The sequence below is a fragment of the Cimex lectularius genome, unplaced genomic scaffold, assembly GCF_000648675.2.
Source record: "Cimex lectularius strain Harlan isolate CLEC.00 unplaced genomic scaffold, Clec_2.1 scaffold59, whole genome shotgun sequence".
Classification (NCBI taxonomy): Eukaryota; Metazoa; Arthropoda; class Insecta; order Hemiptera; family Cimicidae; genus Cimex; species Cimex lectularius.
Genome location: NW_019392794.1, coordinates 1,103,073 through 1,130,541, shown reverse-complemented (window position 1 = coordinate 1,130,541; position 27,469 = coordinate 1,103,073). Strand labels below are relative to the sequence as shown.

The 27,469-nt window shown below is 35.4% G+C and overlaps 1 protein-coding gene across 4 annotated transcripts in view; it reads right to left on the bottom strand.

Annotated features, from left to right (window-relative positions):
* LOC106662038 (transcription factor collier) overlaps positions 1-27,469 on the bottom strand; it is a 141,670-nt gene that overhangs the window by 95,479 nt on the left and 18,722 nt on the right. For all 4 annotated transcript variants that reach the window (XM_014385842.2, XM_014385843.2, XM_014385839.2 and 1 more), the window contains exons 2-4: positions 21,723-21,876; positions 9,530-9,593; positions 4,238-4,293 (exon numbers count right to left, since the gene is read on the bottom strand). In XM_014385842.2, coding sequence (XP_014241328.1) covers positions 4,238-4,293; positions 9,530-9,593; positions 21,723-21,876 — 274 coding nt within the window. The remainder of the gene's footprint in view (positions 1-4,237; positions 4,294-9,529; positions 9,594-21,722; positions 21,877-27,469) is intronic.

Here is a 27,469-nt window from a genome sequence, read left to right as displayed (position 1 = left end):
GTCTAAATTAAAACCCACACAGTCCCAAAACAACCTTTACCCTGCACAGGAAAATGTCTTCTTCCTGTATTGGTCTCTATCCAGACAAGCGACTCACCTACAATTCCCGACCTAAAAGGGCATAAAAGAACTGTTCATAACGATTATGTAAAGGACTACGAGGCACCCGAGCTACACTCTTCTTTAACAATAAAGTATTTACATACATCCCAATACTGAAACTAATATGGACATATGGCTTAGAACTTTGGGTTCAACCAAACTTTCCAATCTCCGGAGAATCCAGTCTCCGAATCCTTCGATCCAACATCAACGTCTCGTTATATATTTCCAACCGCATCATCCTTGACGACCTAAATGTTCCCTATATATATTATCGCGCATATTTTCCCAATCTTACTCTAATCCTCACGTACAACTTTTCCCGAACTCTTCCCAATAATCATCCTCGATATCTAACAAAACCGTGGCCCCATGATCTTCCGAGATCCTCGTGATGATACTGAGAGTGATAGGGATTATAATTATTGGAATGATTTAGGGAATTTGCCTCGCACGGATTGTAGTTCAATTAAAAAAAATAATATATTATTAACTAGAGAGGGAAATGTGATCATTGATGTTTCGCTATGGAAAATATCATGCAGAACACTTACGACAGCAAAGTACAAACGTGTTTCCTTTTACGACAAACAAGAAGCAACAAAAATAATAGTAACTCATCAGTTTTAAATATATATAATAAATATTTAGGTGTTTATTTCTCCCTTCAACAATACAATCTCGGCATTCTGTCGCTATTGTAGTATGCGTTCGCAGATCGATGTGAGCCTTGGCCGTGGCTAGGAGCATTAATTCTAGAGAGAGCATGTACACGCACTCCATTAAACCAATTAAAATTTATCGGCCTTTTTACCGGTCTAGTGCCGAGCAGACGTCTCCCGACTGTTTCATTAGGAGAGAGTGGGAACAAGTGGGTTTAGTCATTCCACACTTTATGCCGCGCCTCTCCTCTTTTTCCCCGATCCCTCTACTCCTGGCGAATAGTTTCGTACCGATTTCCAATGGAGGTGATGTCCAATTTAAAAAAGATGGGGTTTTTGGCCGAGATACTCCAGAGAAATCGCAAGGATATTATTAACAAATAAATAAACTATACATAGAAACTAATGTTGTCAATACGTTTTCTGAATTTGTGCAAGGTGGTCCTCTTGTAATATACGTCTAAACAGAAATCCAATTTCGACACAGGATATAATAACTAGGAGAATTTTTAAAGAATCAATATACTCTTAATTAGTTCATTAAATCAAAGAAGCTCTTACGTGAAACAGTCACGGTCTAGTGGCCTACTGGTCAATTGTAGAAAAATTAACAGCGCCGCAGAATGCAGTGAACAGGCACGACGCCACAGCACCATCCAAGTTGCTGCTGTAGGTGATTTGATACACATTCATACAACATTAGCACTTATCGATTTACACTGGGTAGCACGTACTGTCTTAAGCAACATTTCAGGATGAGCGTTGATTCTAGCAATTCTACGTTCGGTTCGTCCCTTAGCGCCAGTTCTGCTTACTAAAATGGGCCCATTTGGCACGCAGATCCGATTCCCGTGGTTTCCCTCCAAGAAAATTAGGAATCTCATTTATTCGGAGTTAGGAAATAGGTTGAGGTCATTTTGCCACTAATCATTTGCTTTACCGGATGAACTCGTCTCAAACGAGCGCATTCTATCCTCTGCGAAATTTCAATCGTGTAGGGCACATCGAGAATTTGTCGTAATATATCATAGATGTCTTTTGGAAAAGAGCAACCAAAACTCTCTTTGAGAATCGTGGACGACGGGTCAAATCACTTTGCATTACTTTCTTTATATACTTTATTTTCATACTATTATAAATTAAAACACTAAGGCCTATTCAGGTATTCGAACCAGGAACAGGTAGCATGGCAAATACGATCGGACTGCGGTTAACTAGATGTCTTTTGTGTGTTAAATATATAATGAGATTGAAGTTATTTATTAGCGTGAATATGTAGGGGAAAGGGTAACATGGCGGAATTTTGATTTCTCATCCATCCTCATTTAAAAACCAGTCTGTCAAGAAAAACACTATTTGCTGGTGAACTGATGAACACAAGAAAGTACTAAATGGTAAAACCAACTACACATATCCCTCCCCCCATACGCAATTGTGAGACGTACTCAATTTCATTTGAATAGGGGATTCAAAAATAAGGACATAGCTATTTTGTCGGAGAGGCAGGTAGCCATCAGAGCATTAAACTCAAGCATCGTTAGCTTAAAAATGGTGCTAGATCGCACAAATAAATTAAAAATGCGCAAAGCTAGGTTACACTTGAACCTTGAAGGAGCTCTACAACCTGATGATGAGCTGTAGGTTCAAAATCCGTATCGTTGAAAACAACTTACTGCGAGAAGGAATTATCTTTTTAAAAAGATTGAACGACACACTCACTCCACCATTTATCGTTTAATTAATTATTTATACTATTCCTCTAAAGTTCGACGAAGAAACTGAGATGTTTTGTTACTAATTGGCCTCATCCCTGCTCCAGTTATAATATAAAATTACAACGTACATATTGATCACTAATTATGTCAAAAATAGTTTGTAAAGTTAGATGGCTATAAAATATTCCATTGTAATAGTAAAAATATGGTGGAAAATATAATTAAAAATTAGTGAAATATTGATTGGAAATGTGTAATGCTGTTTCTTCTTCTAAATTTTTTCAAATCATTACAAGATTAATTGAACCTATCAGTTTATAGTTAAATTACATACAAAAAAAAGTAGGTCACATATTATTTCATTTTAACTAAAGGCTTTATTCCTTCACACAACACAACATTAATTATTCGTCACTATTGATTGTTACATGGCACTTTTACCTAAATTAACTCGACTCACGCTTTGAATTGTTTAAGCAATGAATTATATATTAAGAAAACGATCGTTAAACGGCTCTAATAAAATAAACCGCAAGGAAGGATGAGTGTGGATTTGAGAAATTCTCCTAGCCACACATGAGTAATGAGAAGGTAGAGATTAGGTTAGAAGTGAATTGCCTCCTTCTAACTAACTCACCCCTTGCCTAATTCCCACCTCTGCTAATCCGTTTTCACAGCCACCTCTAATTCCTTCTTCACACTTTAACAAGACGTTTCCCACCGCTCCCGGGGATCTTTGAGAGACGGAGCCCCCTTTATCTCCTCCAGGGAAGGTTTAATTTTAATTTCACCAGGTAACTGATCGCGGCCGAGGATTAGAGCTGTTGATTGAAGTTATACAAATATTTTAATTTGTGATTTTTTTAGCTCAGTTACTGTAAAAGCTTCTGTCTTTAAGATTAAGCCATTTGTATTATGTATCTTTAAACGAACTGTGATTCTTTCTTGATTTCTCAAAACACAAAATATAAGTATGGCGGTTTAATGCGTGTATGTGTGTAAGAGTGAAGGGAGTGTGTATAAGAGAGAGGAATGGTGGGAGAGAGGGAGGGAGGGGGAGAGAGAGAGAGAGAGAGAGAGGGTGTGAGAGTGTGAGAGACAATGAGAAAGAAGAAGGTAGGCGGACAGATAGATGCGAGGACTTTTGGGGTAGAATGATTCCACTAACTGCCAAAACGAACGGGTGAAAGAGAGGGAGAAAGAGAGAGAGAGCGANTGAGAGAGAGAGAGAGAGAGAGAGAGAGAGAGAGAGAGAGAGAGAGAGAATATAAAGGAGGATATAATTAGGATAAAATCAGCACATATACTTTATATAAATTTAAGATCAGAAGTGTTCAAAAGCTATCTCAGTTTACTGCCAATCTGCAGTAATTATATCGGAAAATTGGTATTATTCATCCCCTCTTTTTCCCCCGGCCGTATCGGATTCGGTGGGCAAATTAAATTTTACGAATTAGGGGTATCGGGTAGCATTTAATGCCGACTGGAGGGGTAACCCTAGATTTCCAATTAGCAAATGTGACAGATGCGGACATTCGAGTCAGCAGTTCTTTTTCTCCAGGCGCGGGCGTCTGGGAACATTCTCAATTATAAACGGCAGTCGGGAGGAAAAAATTGCTAGGATTGTCTCGTTAACTAATGGACAGGTAATAGTTTGGTAATACTGCATGAGATGACCGTCATTAAGAGCAATTTGCCTTGGATTGCGCACCCAGGCCTGGAGATGGTTACATAAAGTCTTATGGCAAATCGGCTTACCTGTTTCGTGACGGAGTCGATTAACCTCACGAATATATCCTGCTCCTGCCGGATACCTGAAATAAATATATTCAATATTAAATCCAATCCTTTTATTCAAAAAGTATTAACATGTTGAAAAATTATTGGATATTTAGAAATATTTTTTAAAATGTTTAGCTTACTACACAAATGTTGAATATATTTTGTCTTATTTCTTCTAATTTTAAATAATTAAGAAAGATAGCAAAAATGGGTTAAAAATTAGTATATCTAGACTAGAAGTTCAGTTACTAAGAAACTTAAGTTCAGTCTTGAAATGACAGTAATACGTTTCAAAAAATTCTAATATCACATTTTTCTGTGTTTGAATAAGTTTAAAGGTATTTATTGCTAAATTGTTCAATAAAGTGTTCAACAAACAGTTTATTAGGCAAAACGGGGTTGTTGTCTGGGTGGGCCTGGACACATGAATCTGGAGTGTAATGAAAAGGCGAATGCAAAGAATGTAATAAAAAACATGATTAAAAGAAGGTGGCAGCGTCAATGGGCCAGATCGACAGAGAAGCTCTCGCGTATCAAGGGCACTGTCGATGCGTGTCCCTCGAAGGATCTGCCTCGTAGAAGTGTCATCCTTACCCGATTAAGAATAGGCTGTGCGAGGTTGAAATACGGACACTTACTTTTGGGCTAAAGCCCTCGTATGTGTCCGGTATGCAGAGAAAGATTGCTCGATGTCTCCCATCTAACTGAAGAGTTTCCTTACCCCATGACAGTGTGATGTGAGAGGGTGGATGGCGGAATATCGAGTACACCATCGACACTCAATTAGGTTAGTTGTATGATGTTTGTAAGGGTTGTGTTGAGAGTAAATGAATTTATTAGCGCGAATGTTTGATGTGAGAGGTTCGATGGCGGAATATCGAGTAACCCATCGATGCTCAACTAGTTAATTGTATAAGGTTTGTAAGGGTTGGGTTGAGAGTGAATGTTTGTAAAGGTTGTGTTGAGAGTGAATGAATTTATTAGCACGGATGTTTGATGTGAGAGGGTCGATGGCGGAATGTAGAGTAACCCATCGATTCTCAATTATATTAGTATAATATGTGTAAAGGGTTATGGAGGAATATCGAGTATTCCATCACCCTAATTGAATGGTATGTCATAGGATTGCATGTATTTAAGAATGAGCGTGAGAATGAATGGGCTTGAAACTGCGTGCGTTGAATGCTGAATTGAGCTGGATGTTGATAGCCTCCACCCTGGAGAGCAACCTTGGTGGCTAGACGGATAAGACAGGTCTGACCCCGCATTGCCAACACCTGGGGTGGGTCTGGCCTGCCGAGACTACAAGAAGCGAATAGGCCCAACTCGGCATGTCTGTATGTATGTATGTATGTACATGTGCGGATTTGACCCCACACAAATCCAAATCCAATTTATTAAATTTTGTGTTTAGTTCGACAAGTAAGTCGAAAATAGTGCACATAACAATTTATAGTTGGCGTAAACAAATAATGAAGTCTTATTGGAATTCCATAAGTTGTTAATGACTTGATAACGAAATACATATTAATAATTGCGTAAATAATTATATAAATCAAAGGTTTATTTATATAATAGATTGGAGGCATTTTCAACAGGCAATTATTTTTTTATGGAAAAACAAGGACTTTACAAGGAAAGAATTATGTCTTTCGAAAGCATGATATGTTTAATTTTAAAAATTAACTTGTTGTTTGTTTATATCAAAGAAAATATTGCTGTATAATGACACAAATCTTGTCTGTTTTGTCCGACCGACACTAACAGGAAAACAATACGCCGCCGACTCTTAGACGAAATTTTAAAATTAAATTTTTCGGCCATACAATATTAGTAGACGGTTAAATTTAATTATAAATGAGGTGTAGGTAATTAATCAAAAATTACTAGCCATTTCATTTTTTCAAATATTACTTTGATTGGCAATAAACAGTTTTTGGGATTTTTTTTTTTAAACCTGAGAGAGAAATAATAAGCGTTCGCTCTATCTAACCAGGGAGTTTATTTGCCCGGGCGGATAATTGATTCAACCCCGGTCTAAAATGGAGTTAAAAGTTTTCCCCGGCGTCTCTTCAAATTGGCACAAATTTCAACTGGTATTCCGATTATTTCTCGGTTCGCCGCAAATCCGAGAAAATCCGCGAGTCGGGACCTTGTCAAAAATTCATGTTTCCCGTTCTGGAAAAGGGGAATATGCGTTCCTCTTTGAACAATCGCGCTTTTGTCCCGGCCCAGTTTAACCGCAGGACATTAGCAATGCTCTAAGAATCCAAGGTTAAAACATTAAACGTATAAAGTGGGCCGTCAGGAAGAAGAGAGAGTTCTCTTCCTATTATCACCAAATGTTTACTCGCCAACGGCATCTTATCAAATTTTAACGGGTCGGGTTTAACCGCGTGGCTGTTGAACAGTGGCGTTTTAATAATTGAGGTTTACCAAATGGGATTTTATTTGCTTTATTTTTCGCGGAAAAACATGAAACATGAAAGGTGATTAATTTCCATGCAATGCTGATACAAAGTACATTATACCTATAGTTGGTGGTGTCAGATGATCTCTGAGTATGGAGATTCTAAATATTTTACTTACGAAGTTATTGCTCGTCTTATAATTCGTAAGTTCAGTTAATAATAATATATAATAATGATTATTTGGAGATCGTGAGGTGGGGTCTGGTGTGATAGCCAAGTTTCTTCTCATTGCTTTTATTGAAAGATGAAACTTGCATCGGCTATCAATCAGAGAACTTTTTTGTTGAAATGCACAACACAAAGCCCTGAAGATGACCTCAATAAAGATCGAAACGTTGGCATAATAAAGAAAATGTTTTTCTAAACCTACTTCACACCAGACCGCACCTCACGATCTCCAAATAATCATTGGCTAACGATCATTAAACACCACATAAATAATAATAAATTATGGTAAGAATTGCGCATTCTTATCCTGAATCGTAACAAAAGAAAACGCAATAGACTAATACCATTGTCAAGCTTTCAGTGAAAAATAATATAGATGTTTTCAGATTTCTTTTTCTAAAACATTTTTATTTTCTTATGTTATTACATTATTAATTTGATACATTCTACGCTTGGTGCTATTATTAAAACTAATTGGGATATTTTGCCTAACGTAGCGCGAACGGTAACGCTAAATTGATTGAGTGCGCATTTAACGGAACACTATCTGAGATCTTAGTCTTACGTTAATTGGCATAGGACAGCGGGCTTATTAACAGGTCACGGTAAAGTTAAAAAGTAGATTTTTGTTAGAAAATATTTTCCAATTAAAAAAATGATATATTTAGAAATATAATAAAATGGTTTATTTTATAGTTAAAATTTTACAATTCGTGCAAGTTTTCATGAATCCCAACTCCGAAGAACCTTTGATATGAGAGCTTTTTTAAGAAGGATGTAGTTTTTATAATAGCAAGCTTACTATTTGAAGGAGTGTGTTAGAGATCAAGGACTGCAATTGGGAGTCGCCTATGCATGATATATGATATTACAAAACAAGTGATTGTTAGTGAATATTTTCAAGTTATTAATAAATGAATAGATATTTTCTTTTTCTTTTTTAATAGACATTTCTTAAGTTTTACTAATTTTTTCATGTCTGCCTATAAATGATGTAATTATGTACAATTTGTTAGTAGGCTTTTATAGAAAATACCAACACACGAAGAATAATAAACCAAAATAATGATTATTAATTGATAGCGTAATTAATTTTAATGGTTTTTCTGATCTGTAATCAACAAAAATAAACCATTTTCCCACTCATAGGCCGAAGAAAAACGCAAAGGGTTGGATCGTTTATCCATTAGTATAATCGAACCGGCAATTAGCAAATCCCAAGACGCATATTCGGCCAATAAGTTATATACAGGTAATCTCCGGATGCCCAAACGTACGATTAATTTCCGCACAAATCCGACCTTTAAATCAGTAATCTCTACAAATCCCTTTTCATACCGTCGTCCTTCTTGCCGATTTAAGGACATTAGACGGCTAATCGCACGTTAATCCTATTGTTTCAGTTATTACGTTTATTTTAAGATATCTCATGGATATATTTAGTGTTCACGATACAATATACAATATGCTAAGAGTACTAAGTACTCTCCAAATACTAAGAAGCTGCAACATTTGCCATGTAGTACTGATACAATTAGAATACTGAGTAAAATAATAATCTATCAGATAAAAGAGTTTGAATTTTTTATTGTTAATCATTTAACAACAACCATTTTTAAGATCATTCCTTTAAAGAATATCTTCTCATTTTATTCGTTTAATTATAGAATGAGAGATTAAATCAATTATTACTTTTCTCAAAGTAAAAGCGTCTTGTTTTGGCCTTCTATTTGCTATTTGGTATTTTGAAAGTGAATCAACTATTGAAAGTTATTTACAAGTATTTAAAACTTGGTTGGATTGTGGAGTCTTTCAATAAGAGAAAATTCGTTAAATTTTACTGTTGGTTACAGTTTCGACAAAATTAAGCCACACTTTTCTGTACTTCCAGTCCCAAGAACCATGATAAATGGAACTTCTAGATGATTAATGTCAAAAAGAAGGTTTTGTTCAATGATGCAGTTGGCTAGCTTTGTACAAATTAACCTTCATAACCAATTTTAAGGCAAGATAAATTTATTATCTTCTCTTTTTTAAGGGACCGTAAGAACTGCCTATTGTTTTAACATGTTTTATCAATACTGTATCTAACTCGACTAACTATTACATTATAACCATTACATTGTAAATTTAATATGACGCCTCTCCAAACTCATTGTGAATTTATTTGTAGAAGCAAGAAAAAAAACAAGTGAAAAATATTTACACCACCGATTTTTTGGGTAAAAATCGAAGAACTATAAATTAAAACATAATAATTCATTATTCAATTTAAAATTATTAAAGCAGATTCGACAGACCCAAATAATCTCGTACTCTTGTTTTGTCACAAATTCATTCCGAATAATAACACAAAAATATTCAGTTTATCGAGCTTGAGAAGAACATATCATCTCTCTCAAGAATATGAAACTTGAATTAATAATTTAAAAGGGAAACAGATAAGAACATCAAATCACAATTTGTTATGCTTTTATATTCATATATTTTATGATTAATTATAGTTTCATAGTTTTGATGACGCCCGACGAAGGAATACATTGTAATCTTTCTAATCGAATTGCCTTTATATTACAAAATAAAATTTTAGTTTAAATATTGAATATAGTATTATAAGAGTAACACTCACCGTTGGCGTAAAGGAGCTGTAACCTGTACTGGATACCGTTGTTCGTTTTTTGAGTTTCGTTCTCCTGAAATCAAAACAGGTCTAGCATTAAATTAATGTCCAACTAATTAAACTAGTTAGACTATAAACTAAACAGTTGAGTTGGTTTTGCGCAAACTAGCTGGGTAGGTAACGGTGAATAGTTTAAAGGGGAGCGGCCATGTTGAAAGCAATCAATCTGGTCGGACCCTATCTCGTATCACTAATGCACATCATTCCTCAGTGATACCGTCTTGAACATATATTAATTATAGTAAGTCAATTAATTTGGCCAGCTCCTCAGATAGGTTTGGCATAATTGGTCGTGATTGGTCCAGTCCGCTCGAAGGATCCCGAGGATTATTAACGCGAATTAACCTTACGCTAACAGCGTTAAATTAATATTGCAGTACAAATTTACAGTTATTCTAAAACAGCAGAGAGAAACTCTGAACCAAAAACGAAAACGATCCCGAACACATTTGAATTTAAATGACGATCCGGTCTAAGATGGACCAAACTGGTCACTGCTAACAAAAATTCGTTAGGTCAGATTTGTTAGTTTTAAATTACAAAAATAAAATAAAAAGGTAGTTATTTCCCATTCAATTCAATTCAAAGCAGTAGAGTACATTGGGACAATTTTTTTTTTAAATCCTTGCATACATCTAGTTAAGCTCTATTAGAGTTTAGGAGAACTAAAGCATCAGGAGGACTTCAGCCATAGGTTCTAAGGAGTGCTCTTGACCCCGTGATGACAAAGTGTAGATTTAATAAGACATTTTAAATCAAAATATCAATTAAGCAGATAGAGCAGACTATGAGAAAGATGCTGCAATTAATGTTTAAATATATTTGGTTTAAAGATTGCTCTAAGACTGGGTATGGGTCTATCTATAGATATAAGTAAGGACAAGAATTAGAGTCTTTGACAATATGCCAATGTCTTTCCGGCAGAGACGGTTACTATTGAATACTGTGCCAGGTAAATCGAAAGGCTGAGTTTTGACAATAAAAAGAAAGCTATCTTCTTAGACAGCCAGGCAACACTAAAAAGCGAGGGCATTTGTAAGCTTGTTGGATTGCATCAATGTCCTGTCAGTTATTGCACAAAACAGCAAAAATAGCCTTGTTTGAGATCAGGGTGTAGAGAACAGAGATTCGATCAGAACACCTATCAACCCTGAAACCTTTTGAGGCATGCCAAATTGCTAAAAACCTAGATTCATCAGGTAATAAATCCTATTTTCAATAGGAATATATTCCTGACAGAGTCATGTGGAAAAGCGCATCCAAGGACTATGGCAGAAACTAACGGATGAACTACCTCGGAAGTGTTAAGTCTAGAATGATGGTATGGCTTTTCATTTGACAATGCAGACTTCCGATGTGTATCCTCGGATAAGCAGAAACAAGTCTCCGCTTTTTTTTATTACTGCTGTCCGTCCTCTGCTTTTTTACTTTTTTAGTGGTTTGAATGGTAAATGGTATGTGAGCCGTTGTTAATTTTAAAGCAAGTGAAACAATTCTTGCCATACAGGAGGGCCTTACGTCCAATTACCGGTTGGGTATCTGGGATGAGGGGTCATTCCACTTTAGAATGTATTTTATACTATTATAAGTTAAAAAAGAAAAAGACGGAATTCTAACTGAGACTCGCTAGCGTGGCATATAAGAGTCGGACGCCTTAACAACTTGGCCACTGCGGTCCCCGCGACTATCTTAATATCGCGAACACTCCCGACAAAACATTAACTGTGAATCTTCGTGTGTGTGTGTGTGTGTGTGTGTGTGTGTGTGTGTGTGTGTGTGTGTGTGTGAGAGAGAGAGAGAGAGAGAGAGAGAGAGAGAGAGAGAGAGAGAGAGACTGCACATGAGTGTGCATGTGTGAATGTCTGCTTTTACCAAAGTTACAGTTTCAAGTTAGTTTTATCCAATTAAAGCGGCAGGAGTATCGGAAGTATTATTCTTTTTGCGACTGAAAATTTTGGGAAAACGTCATCATTCCAGGTAGCTATAGGTTGGGCTACTTATCCCGTACTTATTTTTATTAAAGTCAGCGTCACAACGTGGCGCTTAACACTCACTTTACACATCGATAAACGCCTGAGTTGAGAACCTTGTAACCTTAAAAAGTCAAGGGTTCCACCTGTCGGGGAAATTATCACAGTGTGGGCTGATAAAATATTTTTTTTAGTGTTTCAGTCAAATTCTGTACTTTAATTAAAGTTTGTGTTATCAAAATTTTAATGTTCAATTTTTAGGAAACCTTTTGTGAATATCATAGTTTTTAGTAATATAAACTTTTCTTAATGCGAATATAAATATTTAAACGAAAAATATTGTTTATTAATGTTGATTTCTTAATATTTAAAACAGAACTGGGAAAATAGTCTGTCTAGCAAATGTCAGCTGTAAAATAGTTGAACTTATTGGTATTTTAGGTTATATTATATAAAATATTTATATTTTTATTAAAATTTATGCAAATATATTGTTTTTAGTTATATTCTGGGAGGTTTGTTAAGTTATTGGCTTTTTCAGCTGTGATTAATTGTAGATATTCATAAATTGCGCAAGACAGTAAGGAGAAGACAACGAGACGTGAAAATAATGTGAATTCCTCGTGTGGATGGTCGGCCTGAAGAAGTTTCAGTGAGGAAGTTATTCAATTCGTTTGTCAGTGCTTAGGGAACAGGTGCTCTGAGAGTTTTGCGGAGAAAGAAAAAGGGGAGTCGGAGTGAAGGGGTGGGCCCGCAACTTGATACAAAGTCTCTGCATCGGGAAGATAATGTACGGAACATAATTGTTGAACAACCTTTCCAACCCCTCTTATATCAACCCTCTTGCCATTCAGAAGTGCGACTCTGTAAAGTCGACTCTAAAAGTACGTACATGAAGATCACATACAAATCTTCCATGAAAATAATACTCGGAATTATCGTTATTTATTTTTACTGGAGGGCTTTTCAACGCTTGCCAGTTTTATTCAAATGCCTTTCACACTCTACATAAACCATTTCTCATAATATGACTGAACTTATGATTTTTTATGTTTCCCAAGTGACTCGAGATGGATGTTGTGTCAAGTGAGTTAACAAGTCGAAAAAGTCCACCCTCTGGGGAGGTTAACATTAATATAAATAAGTCCAAGTTCGGCCGTTCTACCTGTAGCTTCCAACAACCACCATAACAGCACTTAAAAAGTAATATCTCTTTATTTCCGCGACTCACTGATGTCAAAGAGCAGAAATGTGAGAGCCTACTATTGGCTATTGATTTAGCACAATTAGAAATTTAATTGATATGTAATAATTACTTTGTGATATCAAGGACCGCGGTGTCCGAGTGATTAGCGCGTCCAACTCGTATATATTTATATGCCACGCTAGCGGTTCTGAGTTCGAATCTTGAAAAAATATATTTTTTTTACTTATTTTATTTGTACCGTGTATATATATATATATATACACACGNGATATATATATTAGTATATGTGATCATAAAACGTTTTTTCACACATTCACAGCACTGACGTAGTAACGAAATTTGATGGTTTGTCCGAGGAATTTAGATTGGAAAGATTGGATGCCTAGATGGCTTGGTAATAGCCCACAGTTTTACTCCGTATGATCAAAGAGGTTGCAGTAAAGTCTTGTAAGGTTAGTTTTGTGTAGATGGTCAAAACGTACTTTTATCGTAGTTGCCTTCCTAGATGTCCAAGTCTTGTGTTACAACATTGCCTCTTAAGTCTTGTACGGGAATTACACGTTAGTCTGCTATCTAGGTGTAGCCCTAAGCATTTGACCTGAATTGAAGTCGGTATCTCATGTTTGTGATGAAAAGTGAAGGGCAAGATTGTTTTTTAATGTGAAGTGCAGTGAGAACATTGTTATCCAGTTAGTCTTTATCTCCTCCACTCTTTGCACTAGTCTTCCATAAGCTCCAGGTGTTCTTGGATGTTGGTGGTACCATGGATAGGATTCGAGTTAGAGGGGAAAACAACGGTATCTCCGCGTACGTGATGATGATGGTATTAGAGTGTATAAGTAGGTCAGCAGTATAAATGTTATAAAAGATGTGACCAAGAAAAATAATAATCGAAATAGCAAGCCTATTTCAATTGAGAATAGTATTATTGTAAAGTCGTTTTGCCTCTCGTAAGCTGAACATCAGAAGATTAGTTAGACGTTAAGATTTCGTTATTACTTACATACCTAATAATAATAAGTGATAGATTCACTTGCTTTAATGGCCACATTTAAATATAAAAAATTGAAAAATTGAGAGAGAGCAGGCTAAATACTAGCAATAAAAAATTTCACTGAAGACGGAAAAGCAGAATTAAATAAGATACAGCACAAAACAGCGCAAACTGCATTACATAAGCCAGTTGAATATTACTAGTCGTGGTTTATATTAAAAAAAGAATAACACAGAAATTTGCTTGAATGACTTGAGAATGTGTATGGGTTTTTTAGCAATTCGGAAATAATGAAGTTTCATAAGGTTGCTTCTGGGTCTAGTCAGAATAAAATGTAGCTATTAATATTGTTGATTAATTTGTGTTTATGTCCCTCAGAACATTTTACTAAGCAAAATATTATTTTTTTGAACGGTTCTATATAAACAACATCTTATATGCCAGGAAACTGGCGATGATTAGGAGACAGAGAGATCTCGTGGTTCCAGTAGTGTGCGATGTTCATCAGGGCTCCATCCTGAGCCCCGTTGTTTTCTGGCCACAAAAAATATGTTTCTGCAACCACATACTGTTTGCTGATGATCTCCTAATCTACATGCAATGTGTATAGTTCAATATGATTTTTTAAGGCGTTCAAGTTTGCCTTGAAAAAGAAAAAAAAACATTCGAAACAACGGCGTCGTCCTCTCCATATTCTTATTAAATAATATAATACATTTTTCCATATGAACTTTGGGCACTGTAGATAGAATTAGAGGTCATGTTGAACCAGCACACGGCCACTACTTGGCCACTCGCGGGTTTTTGTTTGAGTTATTCAAACGCATTTCGGCATTGCGCCATCTTCAGTGAGAAACTGAGAATTAGAGGTCATCGCCAAAGAGTATGTGGTATTCATTTATTGTAATAGATCATAAAGGACTCCCAAGACAAAGTTCTGAAAGACACCCCGCTTTTCTGGCAACCACGAGATCTCGTTTTGTCTCCCCATGATCGCCTACTTCCATCCAGACAGGTAAGACAAATGGTTATTGAAAAAAAATAGTACAATTTGTTCTGTCAAATTAAAAATCTGGGATCTAATATAGGTTTTGAGTTTCTTAACGTTTAAAACCAAATTTATAGCACAAAAACATTATTTAAACATTTAAAAAATGATAAGTAGTAGTAAAAGTAGTAACAGTTCCCTTTCCCTCAAATGCTGATAACAAAAAAGTGTTTTCACACTTTATGCTCGTTTTATATTGGGTCGGTCCCGTCCGCAAATGGTCGTTAGGCCTGATTACCCCGCTATCAGCATTCTCTTGTACGGCCATCAGATAGGGAAAGGGCCTATCTCTACGTCAAATATTAAATTATTTTGGCCGGGGCGGCTCATTACTTTAACCGTCGACCGATCCAGATAATGTCCACGAGGAGGGCAATAACAGGCGGAAACGGGTCGATTCGCATCGACAAAAACACCGGTTAATGAGTAATTACCGTCGGGTCGACTATGTGATGATGTTCGCCCTAATCAACAGTGTAAGTTGTTTGTTGGAGATTGTCGATTTTTGCTAGATCAGCTTTTTTTTTTTTTTTTTTTTTTTTGCTTTATGTTCTGAGCATATTAGCCAACGACAATGTTATTATGCGTATTCGTTTTGGGGGGGAAGGGTAGCGCGAAAAAAATGCCCGAGGCGACGGTGGGAATCGAACCCACGACCGCGGGATCTACGAGTAGATCAGCAATTAGGTAGCAATAACGTTATATTTATATTCGCTTTTTAACGGCATCATTAAGTCGTATTGCAAGCAATCTTATTGCAAAAGATGGTCATTTCTAATATGCAACTGTTAGAAATGTTTACTAATAGTTAATTGCTATAATTAGTGTTTATAACTTTAAATTATTATCGGAATCCTACATACTTGGGGAATATCACACGAATAAACATAAGTATACCTTCCTTTAAAAGTAACCATTTTTTCTTAAAGTTCAAACATACTTCAAAATGTCATATGTGCTTTATACTTAGACATCCGTTTTATCAGTCGCAACGCTGACAAAACCATTTCCATAGGAAAGACAAACTCTTCTCAGTTCTTTCTCCATCCATCGAAAAATCAAAGAATGCGGAAATCTACAGGGGAAAGCAAAAGAATTTGAGGGACCTTACCTTTAAACCTTGTCGACATTGACTGGGTCTGTTAATACAATCGTACGAAAAACAGCCAAGCAACTTAATAATGAAATATAAAACAGATAGTTTACAAAATATTAAATAATACGAAAAATATTAAAAACACGAGTTATTGTATAGACCTTTGTGCGTTGTTCTGACTTGTAACTACGTTGCTGGTGCGCGCGCGCGCGCGTGTGTGTGAGAGACAGAGAGAGACAGAGAGAGAGAGAGGAACAAAATAGAGAAAGAGAGAGAGAGAGAGAGAAAAAGAGAGAGAGAGAGAGAGAGAAAGAGAGAGAGAGAGAGAGAGAGAGAGAGAAAGAGAGTGTGAGAGAGAATATGACTTTGTATGTACTAGCACCCAAATTTTAAGATAGTGCCCGTATCGAGCCCAATGCCATTCCAACATAAAAGAAGAAGCACCCTGCGCTCATGTAATTTTAAAAATCATTTAAAAATGTCCGCAACGGTTGACACGGCGTTCACAGGTATAGGTCCCGGGTTCAAATGCAGAGCCACTGGATATAGATATACGTACAAATGGACATTTTTTTAAAAATACCGGCACCTCGAGGGTTCATTTGGCACCTCGTCATTGAAATACTCTTGTAAAAAAACCCATTTTCAACTTTAAATGAACAGTTTTTAACTTCAAACTAACCCATTTTTATTACAATGAACCATGTTTAACTTCCAATTAACCCCCTAAAAACCCTAAGTACGAAATTAAGGCACGTTACTTAAAATTTCAGCATTTAAAAAAATAAATATAAAACAATTAGGTTCTTAGAAACCCATACAATTTAATTAAATTTATATTATACGATAATTTAAATAATTATAATTATAATTCGTATTATTGGTTTTTTTAAACCAATACAAATTAATTAAAATTAAAAGTTATTAAAATTAAATATAAAAAAATGATTTTTTATTTTGGTATTTGGTAATTTTTACGTATAAAATAATTGAGATATTAAAAACCATAATTTTTCACATTTCTCAAATAAGGAAGAATCATATTATTGTAATTAAGATTATATAATTTTTATTTTTATTTATTATTTTTATTTTTATTTTATTTTTTGTAATTAATTTTCGTATAGTTTTTAAGACCTCAATTATTTTATATTTAAAAGATCTCAAAATAAAAGAAGAAGAATTTGTTTTTTATTTATGATTATATAATTTTTAAATTTATAGTAATTCATTTTCATGTTGTTTTTAAAAGCTCAATATTTTAAAATTTTAAAAAATCTCAAATTAAAAGAAGGATGATTTGGTTTTATATTTATGGTTATATAATTTTTAATTTTAATGCTAATCAATTTTCATACGGTTTTCTAATAGCCCAATATTTTATATTAAAAAAATAGACTGAACGTTCACTTTACATGATTACATTTCATACTATAGCCTAAAGTTTTTTAGTGTTTAAAAGAAAAAAAAGAAAAGGTTAATCTGAATTTAGAAAGGGTTAATTTGATGAAAAAAAGCTAAAATGTACTGAAATTCCATAAAAATCGAAATATTGATTAACAGCATTCGTAAATAAACCACAATATAATTATTTCAATTATTTATTCTTTTTAACTCAACCAAGAGCTCATTTAAAAAGAATAATTAATTGAAATAATTAATATGATCAGTTATGACCGCTAAACATATATGGATTACCACAATATAATGTTAATTAAATATCAATTTGCAGAGCCTCTTGATTCTCGATAGTAGTTGATCGAAATTGATTGACGACCATGTTGGTCGTAAGTTGATGATTAAAATAGACCATTCGGTTATTTTTCCATGCAAAAAGCATGAGAATCGATTTAATTTTTTATCATAGTGATGTTTCAATTATGGAAATAACAGTAAAATGTTGGTCATTGGGATGAAATTTCTTTATTAAGCTCAGAAATCGTACATATTGAAGCTGGTCGGACCAACACCATTGCCCCCATCCCCGTGACATTAAAGAACATTTTTTCCCCCAACCACATCCACGCTGTCGTTTTAGAGGCTCTGCGAGGGCTCGAGGAGGAATGAGAAAGGGCGGGGGTTTCTATCGTACATTTTAACTTTTAACATGACCCAACGTTTTGTGTATATATATTCCTTTTTTTTGGATGGCAGACGCCCCTCTGAACAATTCCGCGAAATATGAAATATTACGGACTGGCTGAGCCCCAACCCGCTTTTCCTTTTCCGGCTGATAATTAATTGAGCCTCTCGCCTCCGCCCCCGGCCGACGACTGCTTCGCCCTTCCGCCCCCAATTAATAGACGTTTGATCCGAACGACGTGGAGGAGAAAAACCTTATCAACCAATAAACCACGTCAGCGTCAATTAACATGTTCCGCCTAACATCTGACGTACACGAGAGAAAACAAACTCTTCAAACATAGCCTGGATATTTAAAAAAACATGGTTTTAACAGTGGCTTAATTGGCACCGTATTTAATCCGTATTTTTAATCCACAATGTAAATCTAAAATAACGTGTTCTGGATGTTTTTCAAAATTACAGACTTCGGTGTCTAACCCATGAAAATGTCAGTTTTTACGTACAAATTGTTATAACAATCGTAAAATTAAAAACAAATAGTAGACAAGACGTCGTATTTTTGGCGTTTCTCTCAAAACGGGCAATTTATTTAGACAATCGTTCCCTTAGAAGACCCTCTCACTCTTTCCCTTTCTCACTCCAAATATATCTCACCGAACTGCTCGATAAATAGAATGCGCAGACAATTAACGTGACTATATTTACGATTAAACCACTTCATCAATTATCACGATTCAAAGGCGCTGACAAGGTTCATGAAGGAGTTCATCGTTTTTACGAGAAAGACGAAATGGCTAGTCTAAATAGAAAATCTAAGACTCATATACATTATTTCTCATTTTCCGTTCTGTCGACCAAATAAATACAGTTTTTTTATTACAAAGATATGCTATTTGATATTGCAACAACTATTTTTCATTGCGTTGTTGGACGATTTTCAGAATGTGAAACTATTTTAGTTACTGAAAATGCCTGTGATCTAATCTAAACAATAATTTCAATAAATTGGATCGTCAGAGTGGTTGAGCCATTAGTTTTGTCTTTGTAAGTGTAATAACATGAAAATTACAGATAGCATAAAATAATGCCAGTGAAAGAAAGCGAGAGGGAGGTGGGAGAGGGGAGAGAGAGAGAGAGAGAGAGAGAGAGAGAGAGAGAGAGAGAGAAATGCAGGGAGTATTGGGAGTATTAACAGAACAAAAGGGCGGAAAGAAAAAACGACAGAGAAAAACAAGAGAGAGAAAGAGAAAGAGAAAAAGGAATAAGAGTTAAAAGATAACGGGAGGGAGTGAAAAACAAAAAGAGGGCGAGAGAGAGAGAGAGAGAGAGAGAGAGAATGCGGAACAGATAGAAGGGAAAGAGAAAGAAGAGAGTGAGTGAGAGTAAGAGAAAGAAAAAGAAAGCATGAGTGTTAGGGAGAGAAAGAATGCGTGAGAAAGCAATAAAAAATAGGAATGAAAGTGAAAATGGAGAGATAATGAGAACGAGAAAGCAATAATAATAGAAAAGGAATATAAGTGAGAGTGAGAGGGGGAAAGATAGGAACGAATAGGAAGAGAGAGTGAATGTATAAAGAAATGAGAGAGTGTAAGAGAAAGAGAAAGCAATAAAAAGAAATGAAAGTGAAAAAAGAGAGCGAGAGTGAAAGCAATAACAAAAAAGAATAATGGTAATTTCATGATTCATGTGGCATTATATATATTGTCAAAGATGAAAAAGGCTTAATGTACGAAGGAAATGATTAAAATTATCCAGTTGTCTTTGATGGGCTATGAAAATCCATAAACGTACAGCGAGTGCTTTAAAAAAAAGGATTAAAACATTTTAGCATTTTCATTGTAAATACAAGAAGGATGCGTATGTATAAGTAAGTGATGATGTGGAATGCAGTCATATATTCTTTATTTCTTTTATTTATATAACAGAAATTTGGGAAGACAGATATAAAGAGAAAATGATTACAAACCATACATGTACAATTCTAACAGGTGTTTAAAAAATTTGTCGCGCTATCGTCTTAAATGCAAATGAACCACACGGCATACAGACTTATTTTAAACTTAAGTGCGATCCAATGCCAAAAAAATTGTTTGGGCAGTATTTTAAGAGAGTAAACCTTTCTAAAAGTCAGGTTTTTAATAGGTCTGATTGATAAAAGGAACATTCGAATTAGGAGTGGATTATCCACTTTCGGTATGGGCTCCCCTCTATTTCTTAGCAACGCCCTCCGTACGATCCCTATCTTCTGCCGTATAGAATATAAAAATGAAGCTTGAACGGTTTGAACTTTCTAAACCAAACAGACAAAACATCCTACCGTACGTGCAAAATTCGAGTTCAATTTCAAAAGAAAAAAAAATTGAATATAGAAAAACTACTATATAAATAAAAATAGTTTATGAATAAATTGGAACTGTCACTAGAGCAACCTAAAATACCTAGGACTATGGCGAATAATTTCATATCATTCGTCATGTTATGCTGCTTTCATAGTACATAATTTTTTTTAGCACTGTCAGAAAAATTGATAAACTTCTGTTTTATTTAGCCCTTTATCATTTTTCGATGTTGGACTTAATTCTGTTCTTGCAAAAAGGGGATTTGTTTGGTTGATTCTGATCGTGATCTTTTGCCAATTTTTTCTTTATTTTTTATTGATTTTTACATCTGTAAAATAATTATAGCCGTAAAAGTTCTAAAAATAAAATTAACGTGAAAAATATGTGGGGAGAAATCACCCAGTGGTGAGCCTCCTATAGAAAAAATAAATATGACCACTTTTCAATTTTCTTCGTCACTTAGCGACCTCACTTCGTCACGTGGCCATTCGACGGGGGGATTATCGGGGATGGTAGTGGAACTGAGTTGACGGACCAAGGCATTGGGATGGGTGGAATGGGATTGATGGAATTTTTTGTAATGGTTTTTCGCTACTTCTGGAATAAAGGGAATATTAAGGTCTCCATGTAGGGTGAGGTTTGAGACATAATAAGGAGAGTTATCAGTTTTTCTTAGGACTTTTTATTGAAATCTTTTGATGCGTTGATTGTTGGAATGCTTGGTTAACCCCGGAGTTCGATACCATAAGAACACAGGTTTGCGAACCATGGTATATATTAATCTTTTGTAATTCAGTGGAAGTTTTGAACGTCTTTCGTGTAGTGGTGATAACAGTTTGCATCGTCTGTTTAGTTCTTTTCGTTTTAGTCTGCTTGCGGATTTCAAGTAAGTCGTTTGTCCAGGTCCCAAGTAACGTACGTGTTCGACAGAGGGTAGTGAAATCCCGTTAAAGTAAATAGGTGGTACTGCTTACGTTTGAGTGAGTATTGGCTCTTGTTGGATTTATTTTAATTTTCACTTTTTGTACCAAACGTGGAAGCTATGCAAAAGGTTTTGAAGGTTTCTATATGCGGGCAAAGGATTGCTGTATCGTCAGCAAAAGTGAAGGGATTTGTTTCTGGAAAGATAGAAATGCAAGCAGTATATATCATGTAAAGGAGAGGTCCAAGAATGCTCCCTTGCGGGACGTCAGCTTGGCTAGAATAGAGAATATCGCTGCGGCCTGATTAGCTCTGAAGCAACGGACAGCCAGGTACGATTTTAGGGTAAGGTACTGGGTAGGATGCACTTCAGCTTCCAGAGGCCCGGGTGCCAAACCCTGTCCAAGGCTTGAGCAACGCCAAGAAATACAAAATTCATAATTTTATTTTTTTCATTCATTCAAATTCACAATTTATTTTACCTGATCTTTTTCGATAAAGCCGATGAAGGCCGTCCTTTCGATTTCGATCGGTTGGCCCGCCCGGTCATAAAGGGCGATTACGAAGTGGAAGAAGTTCGATTTCCTTAGATTACTAGGAGGCTGTTTTTCGAAATGAGCCCGGCCAACGCCAACACTGTAACAGAAAGAGTAAAAAATTTCAGTACGATAGATTTTTCTAGCTTAACAATTCGACGTAAAACATTGTATCTTATACATTTTAATTCTGAATAATGTATTGATCAAAATAGTCATTAACGAACCCTATATAAATGATAATAATAAAACATTACTAAAACCCTACTAATATTCATACAATTTATTCGTATTTGTTAAAAGCAATGTCTGAAGCCGTCTGCTGAATTGGTTGCAACTTAAACACAAAAGAAATATAAAAACTATATTAAATGGCAACACTAAAATATAGAAGTGCTCCTAATTAGAGAATATTCCCAGGTTGATTGATTTAAAAACTTTCTTATGCATAAAAATCAAAGTGGGGATTATTTAAAACAAAGACAATGCTGGGACGCTTACTTATCGGATAACAACCATTCAGAAGTTGCACCCTGCATACAATTTTTCAGAATAAACAATACTTATTTTAGATGGGATCAGTGATAATTGAGTACCCCATACAGTTATATGTTCGGAATTATAAGTGACAAGAATATATTTGGAACAGTTGTATCCTTTTTCCTTTTTTGTACCAAAATGGTTTTTTTTTCAAACTTTTCGGGATTGTGAAGAAATAAAGACTTTAAACCGTATTTTGTATGAGGTGAGAGAGTAGATGAAAGTAGAAGACGCAAGGTAGTTTCAATGGCCAACATAAAGTTTGGGGTGGTCGATGTGACCGATGGTTCGGAAAGTAATTTTTCATTTACAAATTCGCTGAAATTTTTCAGGTATCTCACATAGTTGAAAATCCCTGATTTGAGCACCATAACTGACCTCTGAGTAAAAGGCTGGTTTAAATATATGGGTTGGTTACAGATGGATTCCTCCAGCCAATATTATACGATATTTCAATTAATTATTCTTTTTATGTAAGAAGTTGGTTGAGTTGAAAAAGCTAGCATCACGAGAGGATTCGAACCCACGACCTTCGGCTCAATACGCCGCTGCTCTAACCAGTTGACCTATCGTGACTTCGATATGGAATCGCATCTCACGATTTCTGAATAATTATCGACTAACGGTCACTAATCAGCACACATTTTTTGACTTCTTTTGTACGAGTCAGGTTAAAATTATGATTCATTAAATCCATAGTGGTCTATTGACCAAATTACTTCTTTCAATTAATTAATCTTTTTTCGTAAGGTTTTGGTTGAAACGAAAACGTCATTGTCACGAGCGGTATTTGAAAAATGGCAAAAAGAAGGGAAATTCGAAAGGTTGTAGGTTGAGATGGGGAATTGTGTCCGAGTGGATCGAAGTCACGATACCTCAAGTGGTTAGAGCAGCTGCGTATCGAGCCGAAGGTCGTGGGTTTGAATCCCGCTCGTGACACTGACTTTTTCATGGTAACCAAAATCTTACGTAAAAATATTAATTAGTTGAAATAATTATGATTTATGATAAACCGCTCACCCACGAAAAAATTACCTGGTGCTGACTTTATAACCCGTCCACTCCTTAAGAATTTATCGCACAGGACTTCGCTTCTTCTTACATCAATCTAAAACTAAATGCGTCGCCTAATAAAAATAAATTGATATGCAAATAATGATTAATAACTACGTCACATTTTGTTTTTTAAATTTTAAATAAATAAACCCTCGGCTTGTTTAATCCGTTTAGACGGTGTTTTGTTAGTCAACACGATGGGTCAACAAGTGTTTAACAAACGATCGTTATAAATCACTTGTATCCACCTATTCTCTTCGTGGTCGGGAGCGGTTTAGCCGTCCGATAACATAGAGATCCAACGAGCATAGGCAGACCCGAAATTGTGATACGTGCCTTAACTTTATGATATGGTAGGCATTACGGTAAATCGTGTTTTCAACAGAAAATTTTTAGAAAAAGATTAATATTAGGAGAGGGGGTCGTATTGTATTCTAAACCGTGCAAAATCTGCCGCAGGTATTTTTTAATAGTTGTATTAATAAAGAGTAAAAAATGAAAATGATAAGACAATGAAGCGATACAGACAAAAATGAGTCATGATTCTGACATAAAGTAATTAATTTAAAAAAATGTTTCTCTAGTATAGAATAAAACAGCAATATTATTAAAGGAAAGTAAATAATGTAAGATGTAACGTTGAAAAAATCACTCCATGACAAAAATAGATTTGTGTCATATCAGACAAATGATTGACTCTCGATTTAGCCATTAAAATTGAACAAAAAGCACCAAGTTAGTTAAGCCCTTATTTCAAAATTCTTGTATATATGTATACATTTGTATTTACATAAAACGAAACATATACAAAAAATACTTGAAACAATGACAGACTGAATAGCCGTAGCGGCTATTGTGAGAATCAAATATAAGTGGGAGACTTTTCGAATTGACAGATTATTGACTAAAATGTAATGTTTTTCTTTCACCTGAACCTTCCAAACAAAATAGCTAGTTACATTTCACTGATTTCTCAGTTATAATCAGTTTTTCTCAGTTTCATGACAAGTTTAACCAGTCCCGTCCAATCTTCTCCATTAATTAAATTCAAGAAGTTGTCCGAATCCACTATTGTTGGACGCAACATAAATTGCATAACTTAGTGAGTACACACTGGTTGTCTGTAGGCGTTCAGTTTCAGAATCTAACAAGCCATCTCAGATCGTGCATCATTGACAGATCATATTTCAAGTAAAGTAAAAAAAAAAGAGATTATATTGTTAGATAGACGTATACAAGATACACGTTATCGAAAGAAAAGCAGAATACATTATTGGACGAAATTATATACGGACCTCTTACAGTATCTCGCCAAACATGAACTTAGAGATATTTAGTTCAATTCGTGGTAGATAAAACTGCACGAGGCTTCGGGCTCGAGCTACCGATCAGTGTACAATCGTGGCACAAAGTAATATTGACTGAAAGACCATCGGGGGACTGCAATCCTATCTTCGCCGTTTTTTTCTTTTAAATTTAAGGATGTCCAACTCCCCCCTTCCCAACCGAGGAGAAATTTCTGACACTGTTCGCCATCTCCGGAGAACAAACCAGGTCAATTAGCAAGAGGTTCTGGATGACCACCCATCCGATCCAGTTCTCAGTTGACGAGAAGACAACATCCACCTAAAAGAGACTTTTTTTCTCTCTTAATATTTGTACATATCATTTCTATATTTCTTCATAGAAGACCAGCCCAATTCCTTATTTTGGTTGTCATACTAAACTTTTACTAACTACTACAGATTCTTTTGTTTTAACTCAAAGCTCGAAAGGTGGGATTTTTCACTTCATCTTTTTGTAAACTTTTTGTATTACCTTTATTAATTTAATACATTTCCCATCAGGCCCCAGCCTATAAAATGCGAGTATAAATTTGTCCTTTTTGGTTTTTATAGGTTTATGTCGATTCTATACATTGCAACTATTTCTACCCACACCCATTTTTGCAAATATGATTCAATGGTTTGCACTATATTTTGTAAATAAAGTATTTTCTACTACTATATCTATCTGCTATGTTTAACTTTCGATATTAGCATGAATGTAAAGATATGATTTATTGATGACTCTCCAAATTTTCGTGTTAATTTTTATCGATGACAAATGAACAAAATATTGATGATGACAAATGAATAAAATTCAATGTTTCATAGTGCTGGTACCCTTGGGGTGGCTGTCGAAAAATTCAATTTTAACTTCGAAAAATTGTGATATTTCCTCTTGGGGATCTGAGGGGTGGCGAATCTGTACTTTTTTATTTTCCAATCATTTTGTCCTGTCTATCCGCCCTATGTTGGGTGTGACGCGTTTCGGTTTCTCAATATCTTCCGTAGTAGGTTTGTGAAGACAAATTTCAATTAACTAGTAAAAGAATTTAAATAATCCAATTATTATTTTTGGTACAGCCCAATGTGATGGTTTTCTTGAGATGACTGTCAAAAATTTTGTTAATTTTTGTGTTCCTTATACCAAGTAGGTCATGTAGTAAAGCAAGTAATAATCTGATAGGAGTCTGGATGAAATTGTGGGTGAGATAGAGTTCGATGAAGGTACTCTAACTTTTTCTAGTTTCGAAGGGGTAAACGTTATCTAGCTGCAACTAAACTCCATTAAAGTAAGCCAAATTCAATTTCACGTACAGTCTTTCTAATTGAACTGTAGAATCAGAGTTCAGACTTGTACCGGAGAAAAACTAGTGATGAACAACTTCGTAGTTCCAAAACAATCATGAAGGTTTTTGTTTTAATTGGCTTTTCTTATCATCTGACAAAGCATCTTCACTACGATCTAGCTATTTCTACATGTATAAGGATACAACATACGCGACAATCTTAGTCCATATTTTGTCTGCAAAAATTAAACCTTGATGTGACCGTAATTTTGCCGATTCACATGCCCTCTCGGATTGGTCAGCACTTGTTTTTTGTTTTGTACCACAGATGACGGGATTTTTTTCCCCCTATTTACAACCGAGTGGTAAAAAGATTATCTCATCCTCCGACATCTGGTAAATGTCTCTCGCTCAATTAAACTGCTAATCTTCGAATTGAGACAGTGCAAAAAGTGCGTACAATGTCGAGACGGGAGGCGTGAACCAACGTTTAATTGAGCGAGGCAAAAGCCCCGGGTAAAGCGATTTAGCGGTGTAACACCTCGGCAAAACTGATTAACAACATTGGCAAAAGGGTGTTTGAAGTCAAACAGAAAATCCCCCCTCAGCCCACGGAATTACAGGGGGACCCCGTTTTATGCAAGTTGCTACAGGGAGGGAGCCGCCTTCAAACATTCATTCCGGCCTTTCTTCGGCTTCAGCCTGCGGATAAATCATTTACGCCGGTTATCGTCTACTGACAGTTTGTAGAGAGGTAGTTTTGAGTTTTTAAATTAGGATATGTTCGAGATGTTTGATTAGGCCGGGTTTGAGGACATACTCTTTCCATATGACCTTTAAATAAATTTAACCCTCTTCTATTTTAAGTCTAACTTTTTCAGCTAAGATACAAAATAAATAAACAAAAATAATCTTTAGAATTATATTATNAATATATATATATATATATATATATATATATATATACAAAGTATTTAATAAATCTTTTAACTTTTACACGGTTAGCAAAGTACTTACTACGCTATGGATAAGTTGCAAGTCAGGTTTTTCACTAAATCGCCTATTTTTATTTTTAGCTTAATATAACGGAACATGTTGTTTTTAAGTATGATATTTATGGTATATGCACTCCGATGTTAGTACATATAAGCATTCACTTATCATTCGTTGTCACTTGGAATGAGATCATGGGGCCACCGGTGTTTCATTCTGGTTGCGGACTTTCAGGAAATGCGTAATACTATATGAGTAATACCATTTGATAACCAGGCAATTCGAATGCTATGAGACCTACTCAAAACTTGGCTGGAGCTGCCTGAATATACTAAAATCTGGTCCCAGGGCTTGAGGGAATTTTAAGCGAGGCAGCCGACCGCTAAAAAGAGAATCTCGGAACGACGCATACGCCCAGATCCTTGTTGTGTCAAAAATTATAGCTATATAAAAAAAGAACTGGATTCTTGAGTCACTAAAAGCCCTACTA